This window comes from Gallus gallus, chromosome 5 (genome assembly GCF_016699485.2).
Source record: "Gallus gallus isolate bGalGal1 chromosome 5, bGalGal1.mat.broiler.GRCg7b, whole genome shotgun sequence".
NCBI classification, from domain to species: Eukaryota; Metazoa; Chordata; class Aves; order Galliformes; family Phasianidae; genus Gallus; species Gallus gallus.
In genome coordinates, this window is record NC_052536.1 from 45045960 (window position 1) to 45056996 (window position 11037).

The window sequence follows — 11037 nt, forward strand, 5'->3', positions numbered from 1 at the left end:
GGTTTTCCAGAAATATTTGCAGCTAGATTAACATGAAAAGTGGTAAATGATTTATGGAGAAGAAAGGAGAATTCTCTCTCCCTACTGAAAACAGCTCCTTGTGTTCCCAGTGCTGACGGAAGCTTCAGTCTCCCATGACCCTACATTGTTGATTCAGCTTTTCTAATTTCTTATTTACTTGCTTATGTACTTATGGTAAATTATAACTACTTGTGCTTTGTTTGTAGGTGTTAATCATTTTATCTGATATTCTGGCTAACAATGAATTGCTAAGCAGGAGTCTTCCACTGTTATACAAATATTTCTCCCTGAATACTAGCAACTTTTAGCAGGTCTTTCCTTGTTTTTCAGTCAAGTAAATAGTCATTCTTTGGTGGATGAATTTAAAACATTTTTCGTAGTTCCTCCTAAGAAAGTGTCACAATCAATGCCTAGAATTTTTGACAATGATATAGAATAAAAACTCTTGCTGAAAAAGAGCTGTGTACTACGCTGGTGCAAATGGAAATAAACGTTGTGCAGTTTCACAACTTCTTTAATCAGTAATAATAATTAGAATTCATATCTCAGTTCTACTAGTGGTAGTTGGGTTAGCTATTTTTCCTATGAAGAGAGTACTGTTTGTGTCTCTATCAAAAATCAGCATCAGGAAGGGACGGTTGAATTCAATGATTGGAGCAAGAGAGAGGGCCATTATTTTAGGAGTAGCAGCTGTTGCTGATGCCTCAGTACCTCTCTCATCAACATCCAGAGCAGCCTTATGGATAACCTAGGAAGAAAGAAAACATGGTCATTTTGGGCAGAAACCAGCCACCTGAAAGATGGACCAGACTCCATTTAAATCACTCTCCTCAGCTCCTCATGAGATAAATAAAAAGAGAACAGACTGTCCTCTTACGCTGGGTCGAATGCTTTTATTTGCCCAGTTACATCTGAGTTAAGGAGGCATCTGAAGAGAAGGAAAAGGGATTGTATGGGCAAATACAAGATAAACTGCCACTACATTCACAAATAAAAGAATAAAATAAAATAAGAGAGAGTCTCTTTTATCCAAATTGCATCCCCTAATCTTGAGATTTTCCTTGATCTTTCTTTCCCTTGTGCTTTCTACTGCCTCTCACCAGTCTTTCCTCCTCCTGCTGAGATAAGAGAGGTGCCTGTGCCCAGCTGGCCCCTAGACCTGGTAGGGCTCCATACCTGCCTCCAGCCATTGTGTCCCAGGGTGATCAGAGTGCTGCTCTGCTCTCTTGCCCACTTTTCAGGCACATGTTAGAGGGGGCCAGCTCTGCACTTCCAAAACTGAGTCAACAGAGCAGTAGGGTGGGCTGTAGTGTGTCTAGGAACATTAATGGCTCTTCCTGAAGAGCTGAGGTTTGGTGTTCTTCTCCTGCTCCAGATACACTCCAGGAGATCTTTCCTGAAAACAGCCTTGGGAAAAAATGCTATGCTGCAAACTAATCTGATCACTGTCACTGACAGTCAAACTCCTCTCAGATGTAAACTTACAGACTGAAGCCAGGATAATTCAGGCTATGGCAAGCTGGGAAGCCAAGAGCTGTGTTTAACTGGTGTTTCTGGACACCATAGGGACGTGTGTTTGTGAAAGGAAGAAAAGGGTTGGTGGCCACAGACTTACTTTAGAAACCTTCAGCTCCGGGACACCACTGATGCCAGAGAGATCTGCCTGGTTGGTGAACACATCCACAATTCCCATCTTGCTAAGTATGTTTGTTATTTCATAGGTCCCAGAGATAGAAAATTTGGGGAAGTAGAGCTGTATTTTGCTGTTAGACAGAAGAAAAATACAAAGGGTGGTAAGAGATCTTTTGCAGAGGTAAATGTTCATGGGAAAGCTGTGTAATTCCCATGGGTAATTCCCCATACCAGGGGTCTGGACCAGCCATAAAAATACAGTGAGCACTAATCTGATTGTTGGCTCTTCTCAGGGTAATACGGATGCTGTAATTCATAGTAATATCTGTGATATCTATCCGGTGTTTTGCTTTAGTAAATATGAGAGCACTCAGCGAAGGATGGCAGTAACGAGAGTCTCTTTACAGTCAGGAAAGATGAGACACAGAGGTGACAGCCCATATCACTTAATCAGGGAGGGACATTGTAATAAGGTACAGACAGTTCTGCCTGGGGAAAGATGTGACAAACCCCAGCAATTCAAACCAAAGCAGTGCTTTGGCCTGACTCAGGGGAGGTTCTTCATCCTGACACCTGCACTGAGCACCCCATCTTCTCAAGTCTCTCCTTGACATGCTTGCTGTGATAGAGTCTGCGTTCAACAGCGAGACGCAGATAGGGTAGACGTGCAGAACAAGTTCTGTCCAGCTCTAGAGATCAAAATGTATCCTCCAAGTTACTCCTGATGGGATTTGCACCACCTCCAGGCTACCTGTGTGCAACTCCTGCTCGCTACGCTTTTTGTTCGATTTCTTTCATGTTCTGTCTAGGGGCCCTCAGAGCCCTCTAGGCGCCTATGCAGGATTTGCCTTTTAAGTAGTTCACATCTTCTGTCTCTCCCTGGGGTAACTTGCTGAACAGCAGAAATGAACAGAATTCAAGTCCCACTGCTGCTGCCATTGTGTGACTCTGCCCAGTGTATTAGAAGATGATAGTATCAAGCTTATTAGCACTAGAATAATCAAACTAGAAGAATCAGAATGGTCTTTTGGTTCTCCGCATCTCTTATGAAGAATTTATTTATATGTTGGACTTGAAGGTGCTTGTACAAAGAAATTATTTAGATATGGGTTTTCCTACTTTTGCACCTGAGAATTACGTTTTTATTTTTCACAGCTGAGGCATCACATATTAGCTCATATCCAGTTTGCTGCCCACTATGTCTTTATTAACTGTGGCAGCATCTCTATAGCATACATCAAGAATCATGGGTGTGAACTGCAAAGCCTTGTTGAGAATCAGGGCAGAGCTTGGTAAACTAGGCACATATTACCTTGATATTACTCAACAGCTGGTGCTTAGATCTCTTTCCCCTCAGTCAAACAAGGCTGTAAGACATACTAGCTGATATTAGTTTCAGTGGTAGGAGCTGACAGAACCTCCTTAGATTTTCAGAGTTTCAGAAACAGAACTCCAGAAAATCAGGGCACCTGTAATCAGTCACCAGCCTCCTCTAACAACCACTGGGTACTGCAATGGTCCTTGTAAGGACAATATCTGTGTGGGGCATATTATGAATTAATACAAAGTCATGGTTTATTCAGGGTTTAGACATATTTGTGAGTCCTAGTGTGTCAGTGGCATATATAAGGTAGAACATATTAGCTGAGATGTGACTAGAGGTTTTGCCTTAGAACTGCCACTTTCTCACTCAGTCAGTGGACTGTTTTAGAAGCCCTAAATGGGATTACTATTCAGCACTCTCGAGACCCCATCAGGATAGTTTCTGCTCTGGTGGGGGAAGCATAAGGTCACTTAGGCATCAACAAGGGAATAGTTAAATACCAACCAGCTGCAAGATTTTTATAGCTAGGATGTACAAGCAAAAAATAACCCACTCAGTTATCAGAATCAGCAAATCTGTAGTACTGCATTCCCAAAGGAGAGAAAAAAGTATACATCTAGGTGCTGCTGCAGCTGACTGGCAGATTACCTCTTGAATAGATGGTCTGACCATTTCTTGACTCTTTCCTTGTCCAGAGTTTGCTCTAACTGCTTCATTTTCCCTTTTGCTGGCAGAATTAGAAACGCAGTAGCACTTCCATTGTAATGAAGACGTACCACGGTGCAAGGCAGGTCCTTATCAAAATACAAGTCAAATGTGCCAATCCGACACATCATAGGAACTTTCACAGTAGTTTCAGCATCCACAAAGAACTCCCTTTCTTCAGTGTTCTCTGGTTTAAAAGGCTTTTCCCAGTTGCCTGATACAGAAAGGGAAATGCAACTGAATGTCCCATGTCTCATCTTATCATAAATGGAATTTTATATAACTAGTTGTATGCACCTATTCTTCCAATTCACAAATTCAGTTTTCAAACTTACCATTTTAGATGTCTATCACAGTAAAGCAAGAATCTTTTACTCGGTCAAGAGAGCATATTAGATTCCATTACTTCTCTCTTCAGATGATGATCTTGGTGGTCTTTCTGTAAACTGTGATTTAAGGGCTCACCTGACAGCATCTGTGCTCTGTACGCATTTGATTTCTATTAACTTTAATAATAAGTCTCTGTCTGTAGATAAAATTGATGTAGGATCTTATATTTGAGTGCTGCTGTGTCAAGCTTAATACCACATCATGAAATCCACATCGGAAATACTGTTTCCACTTTGTTCCTTAAAATGCCTTCCCCTGCTCATCAGTAGCTTCTTTCATATAGAAATATGTTTGTGTGCATATATTTCCAGGACTTCAGAAGGAAAAAGTAGAATTTTACAGTATATAGTAAATTAGGCCAGTGAATAGTGCATGTTTGTACAGACTTCTAAAAGATTAGACATGCATTTACTGAAAACTGAAAAAATGTGGGGCAACTGGAGCCATGAAAGTGTGCTAGGGCTGCACACAGGCTGCATCCCAGAGCAGAGCTCCTGCATCTGCCCTGGGCAGAGCTCAGCCTTCATGGTCTCCTGGTGCAGCGTTCTGCTGCTCTCCTTGGCCCAAGCACACCTACAAGGGGCTTCAGGCCCACCAAAGAGCATTTGAAATTTCTGCTGGAAAAATTTCCCAGTGAGGCAGCTGATGAGATCATTTGATAAAAACAAATAACATGAGCACTAAATGACTTACCTCTAAAGAAAACAAAGCTAGCCAGGAGCATTACAGTCTGTGGATCTATTTCCTTAACCAAATTAGTAATTTTCCCTTGTGTTTTCTTCTCTGTATAATCATTGATCTCCTTCTCAGCCTCTGTGGGATTGTTGAAGTCAGTAGCTAAAACCTCTAGTTGATACAAAGGTTTGGCATCATCTAAAAACTTTTTTAGTGGTTTCAGCTTCTTTGTTAGAAAGATTGCATTCCCCATGTTGAGCTGCACCCCACTCTCGGGATGGCTCAGCATGTGCATGAGATTGTGGAAGCCTTCATGTATCTCTTTCTCCTGAATCTCTGTAAGGTTAAAGGCAAGTCCTTCCAGGATCTGAGTCTTGGTGATTGACCTAGCCCCCAGGGCCAGCATTGCAAAGGCAGCAGAGATGCTTACAGGAGAGAAGAAAATGTTCTTATTAGGTGCTTCTTGTGCAACCTCATTTAGAAATTTAAATGCAAAGTCAGCATTGTTTGGCACTAGTTTGAGGCAAGCTGCCGCTTCAGCGTTGTGATGCATATGGTCTTTAGGTTCATTTGGATCGTGTCCATTGTAGTGGCTGGCTGTAAGCTGGCCATAGGCAAAAGCATGAAGCCCAGCCAGAAGCAAACATATATAAAATACAGTCTTCATCTTCTAGTATTTAAATCCTATGGAGAAAAGGAAAATCTATTATTAAGGTAAATTAATTAATCAGGTAGAAAGAGTTACTCTGTCATTCTCACATAAAAAGAACTGTTGTGTTTTTCTCGTCTCGATTTCCTTTAAGAGGAAAAAAAAAACCCAAAACATCTCTTGCCACGTGTATTTTTTTCTCTTTTGTTTTTGTTTGTTTTTAATTTCCCCTGGCCTTCTGACAACTCTTTCACAACTCTTTCTGTCTCACTCTAAATACCCACAATGGCAAAATTCAGCACTGATTTGCTGAATACACAGCACCCTCAGCAGGCCAGAGAACAGAGCATACCCCAACAGAAAACATACCATGACTAATCACCAGAGGGCTGCAACTACTGTGCTTTTGACAATAATGGTCTAAGATAATTCCTGGAAAGAACTTCACAGAGCAAGTCTGGGTGTTTTGTGAATAAGGGAAGAAAGAGGGAATTCACACTAGTAGACAGCCACCAGTAGCTATATACAAATAAAACTGAAGCAATTAGACACAGAGATCTTTAAATAACCTTTTGGTCAGACTGATAATGCCCTCTGTTTCAAGAGAGAACAAACGGTGGTGGCCGTAGCAAACCAAACAGAAAGCTCTATGTCTCTAAGGAATAAGTTCTCTTTTTTCTCAAAAAATGACATGACACTTAAAACATTACTTTGGGTTCTTATTTTATCTCTCAGTAGACAAACCATACCATTGGAGTGGATTCATTTTCAACACAGCAAAAGGAGTCAATGACACTAACAAAAACAAGGCCTTATTTTTATCAGATGCTCTACTGGTCAAAGGGCAGTACATCTATCTCATCCTGTTACTCTTGGCTGTGTTATCTACTTTTCTTAACAGAGCTGACACTGTAACAGCTCTTACAATTGGACATTGGAAATGTGGAGTCCCAGTGGGCCTCATTTCTCAGGAATCTAGTGCAAAGAAATGGTGAGAGACTTGCAAAGGGTTTGTGGAGATAATGAGCCAGATTTGCTAAAACCTGTGCAAGGAGAGACATGTTAATCTAATTGCAACTTTCTGATCTGGTATTATTTGACTTGAAAGGTTGTGGTCAGAAAGTGATACGATCATGGTCCTGATTTCTCCATAACATCAGAGGGATCACTTTTTATTAGTATTTGAATATCTAGTAATGATTAGACTTGCATAAGAGCAACAAAATATTTAGAGCTTTAATCAGATATTTAAATAACTGCAAGTCTGATGAAGTCTTATGAAAGTATTTCTAAAAGGCAGTCCTGCTTGCAGCAACACTATGTTATTGGTAAATGGAATGGTCATGAGGGTCCCTGGTAACTCCATTTTCAATAACTGTGCACAGTAGTTTTAAATTATACTTTGGCCGCCTCCTCTGATTCTGTCACTGAAATGATACTGCTCAGTATTACTATCCACTTCTAACTCAACATAAAAGCTCCTGTTCTGAACATTTAAAGCCAGCTATGTGTGATCTGATGCATTAGTCAGACTTTGAAATCAGCTCCCAGACAAAAGCACTAAATATGAGCCTGATCTATTTCCATGTTTCTAGAGGTCTGATTCAGAACCTGCCTCTGGGTAAATTATTCACTGTGAATTTACTCAGCTGCAGGCATAATTTATTAACAACAACATGAATACAAAAGAATGAAATATTTCATTGTAAACATAAGTCATACCTGTTTCCTATCTCATCACATTTAATATCTATGACAAAACACAGCATATAGGTGGATTTTTCTATATAGGCATTGAAATGCCAATGTCTATTTATTTGGAGTGCAAAGTAGGAATGGAATTTAACTGACCTGGCCTCAAAATTATAGCTAATGGGTGCAGTAAGAGCTTTGTAAAATATTGGTTATAGTTTTCAGAAGTTTTTTTTCTTCTATCCTGATATTTTTGCCCTATGCAGTTATGACGTATTTGCTTTCTGTGTTTAGCTTTCACAGAATTAATTTCATTTTATTATAGCTTTGAATTCACAGATAATTAACTACAATCTGAATGTGAATCATCCATCTGTTACTGAGCACTGGCCAATCACAAATGTTCAAGACTTATGAGTCAGCTCTCACAGAAATATTGGTAATGGTTGATTTTAAAATCATGAGATTATGAGACTCAGCAGCTGTAGTGTGTAGAGGTCCCTTTTTGTGTGCATGCTTTTTTTTTTTTTTTTTTTAAATCCTTAAAGATAGAAGTTACACTCTGTTAGGCTATTCTTTGAAGAATATTCTATTTCATGATAGAGTTTAGATCCTGTAAGCCTTTAGAATATGACTGGGAGCTATTACTTCATACTTTGTATTACTATTCTAGTTGATATAACTGCAGTTTTAAGTTAGCAGAAGATTACCAATGATAAATTAACAACTGTTTCCTTATGGAGCAGAAGATTCAGATTCTCAGGCTATCCTCATGGTTGAGTTTTCCTACCAAACATACTTGCTATCCATTTATGAAAAAACAAAGACCTGGGAACCTCTGCTAAAAAGCCCTTAGGGAACCTCCTATCTGAAAAGGATAATTTTGAAGAAAGCTTTCTATCTTAAGATTCATATTGTCTCCAGAAGAACATTTTGCTAAGAGGCACTCTGTCAGATTGCCCACAGACATGGGAATACAGTGAAGAGCTATTCAGTTGCAATTCCATATTTACACTAATTTGTTGAATAGCCTGGAGGAAAGCCAGGTTAATTCTCGGCCTTTCTTCTTTCTTTTGTCTATGTCAGGCAATGACAATATATTTTTGGTATTCAGGAAAAGGTATTATTCATTAAAAGCTTTCAGTCAAACCCAACAATGGCACAGCAACATGCCAACACCTGCAGGATAGTGATGTTTCAAGCAATTTATCTGTAATAGATTTGGTGATAACATTTGTTGAGTATATTACAATCTTCCCTACCATGCAAACCAGGATGGCAGTACTTTTTTTAGATACTCTTTCCTAGAAAGAAAATGGAGAAAACTGGGACTGGCTGTTGCCTCAATATAATTCCACTAGAAGACCTAGAACAGAATGAGACCAAATTTTCCAGTTGACAGAACCTGATTCTTTGTGGAGACAACTAGTTTGTCCACTTGAGGGCTGATTTTTGTCTCTGTGATTTGGAGATGAGGATTCATCCCATGCTGCTTCTGTAAGGGATCTTGACCTATAATCTCATTTTAGACGACATGAACATTTGCAGTATTTGAAAATTTATGCAGTCATGAAATAGAAGAGTTATTTGCTCACCAGATGGTGCTGCTTCCCTCTTAAAAACAATCAAATAAGGAAATCTGAGAAACCTTTTTTTCCTGAAAGCTGCTCCCTGGTGGGACCAGGCATAAAAAGACATGACCCCACCACCATCAGTGGTGTCTGTTGAACTCATCTCAGCCACTCATGGTTATATCCAAAGAAGAAACTAAAACAATTCAAGCTCACAAAAGTCACAAAAGAAAGACCTGACTACTCACATGTGTATGTGAGAAACTGATCTCAGAAACCTACTGCATGTTACTGCCTATTCACAAGAGCACCACAAATTCACTTGTTCTTTACTGGCTGGCCTGAAAGTTCTCAAGATACATCCCATTATGTGCCTGGAGAAGCTCAGGTAGTTTTCAAGAGTGATCAGCTAGACATTTATTTCTGAGATTCAGAGTTTTGATACCCCATACCTGAGGCCTGAGAAGACTGCAAGCACAAGCTGAGGGTATTGGATTCTGCGAAGAATCCAGTCATTGTCACTATTTCATTAAAGTAATTACTTTTGCAATAGAAACATAGAAATCCATTTTACAGTATCCTTTAGAAATGCATATAACCCTACATGGGCATGTTCCTTTTTTCTGTATGGAGTAAATTTCTCTGTTAGATGGTATTGGGTAAAACTTCTAGGAACTTCTATAAACATTGAGCCCTTTGTCAAATTTGCTTGCGTAAACCTAAATAAACCTTCTGCAAGGCAGCTTGGCATGTAAGAGCTCACCAGGAGTTGCAGCTCTCAAGAGTGGCATCACCCACTTCTAGGCTTCTTTTACCTGGAAACAGGTGAACACAAGCTCTCACTCTTCTACCAGAGCACTCTTGATATTTACTTTCTGGATCTGAGCTACTACACACACCAATGGATGAAGTATTACTGAGGCCAGAAGAAAAAAAAAAGAAAAAAAAAGGACCAGGGCAGTATTTAGGGAAGTCATGAACAGATCAAACTGAGTTCTTAGTTTCTGCTTTGCAGTGTACACCTGACCACTACACAGTCTCTACATGAACATTACAGTTTGGCATCACTGTGATCTCAGCTCACCTGAGTGACTGAAGAACAACTTTTCCCTCCTTCCCGCTCACTTATCCTGCAGTCTGATGATTAAAGGATACAAGGAGATGTCTCATCTGAAAGAGAAGTACAGCTCAGATATTCCATTCTCTAAGCAAAGGTATTCTGGCCTTGAATATAACAATAAGTAAAATAAGTTAAAAAATATTATCAGTGCTCTAGGCACCCATCCCCAGGCTCTGAACAGAACAGGGCCTGTTCCCTCTGGCTTGGAAGAGCAGGAGGTACGTCAGGAGAATTCCCTTCTTTAGATGTTGAAGATTTGTTGGCTCCAGAGATCACCTTGCTTCCCCACAAGGCAATGACACCCTACTCTGCCATTCTTGGTTCTCCTGCCAGTCACCTAACAATATACAGGCAAATGCCTAAATGGTGCCTGTGTGCTTTGTATCCAATTGGCCGAGTAAGCCTTTTTACCACTGGAAGAGTTGCTAAGACAGATTTAACATACTACAAAAGTCTTAAAATCAATTTACTGCAGTATGATACACTTTTGAAGTCTCCGTAGGAAAAAAGTCACTACTTACAGCAGCTTTCAAGGATCCTGCTGTCCTCACCAGAACTATCCTGCAGCACCCTCTCTTATTTATACTGTTAAATAGCATTATGAAAGCAAAGTGTCCTCTAGAAAATATTAACCAAGGCAGACAGGCGTTATTACATTAGGAATGGAGCAGAGCAAACAGTGAAGACAATTTTTTGGGGGGGGCACATGACTTTTGCTGTATATGCATGGCCTAACCCTGCCTTAGCTTACAACAGTTGTAAGAGTTCTCCTGCATTTCTGCATAGTCTCCTGCTGGGAAATCAGCCCTTCACTCTAGCAAATAGTTTGCATACACCATTAACTTCTGCAAACAGCCTGACTAGATATGTTAGAACTACTGAAATGAGTAAAATTAAACACATCCATAATACTAAATAAAGCATTAGGAAAAGACAGCTAGATGCATGCCATAGTGAGGTCTCATCTCAATATTCTGCACAGAAATATCCCGCCTCTCTACACCAGACTTTTAATAGCTTTATTTAGTTTATTTGTTTTAAATTATCCAATCATTGTTAATTGTCTAGTAAGGGACAGGTGTTAGGGACTTCACTGGTAAACTTGAAGGTGTAATATCAGTGTATACAGTGGCTGAGGGTTGTTATAGGGATAATGATATGATGGCAGAGATGGGCACTCTAGTGCCTGTGGCACCCCAGTCAGACTGATGTGACCACACATGGAGGTGGACAACCAGCAACGTTATGCACTGATGTA

At 40.0% G+C, this 11037-nt stretch overlaps 1 protein-coding gene across 1 annotated transcript; it reads right to left on the minus strand.

Moving 5' to 3' along the window:
• Positions 1-255: 255 nt before the first annotated feature.
• SPIA4 (serpin family A member 1) lies at positions 256-10326 on the minus strand. The gene is made up of 6 exons (NM_001277492.2): positions 10301-10326; positions 9744-9829; positions 4766-5431; positions 3626-3896; positions 1637-1784; positions 256-769 (listed from the first exon to the last, which is right to left on the minus strand). The coding sequence occupies exons 3-6, from the start codon at positions 5412-5414 to the stop codon at positions 560-562; spliced, it is 1278 nt and encodes a 425-aa protein (NP_001264421.2). The 5' UTR covers positions 5415-5431; positions 9744-9829; positions 10301-10326; the 3' UTR covers positions 256-559.
• Between the last annotated feature and the right edge of the window lie 711 nt (positions 10327-11037).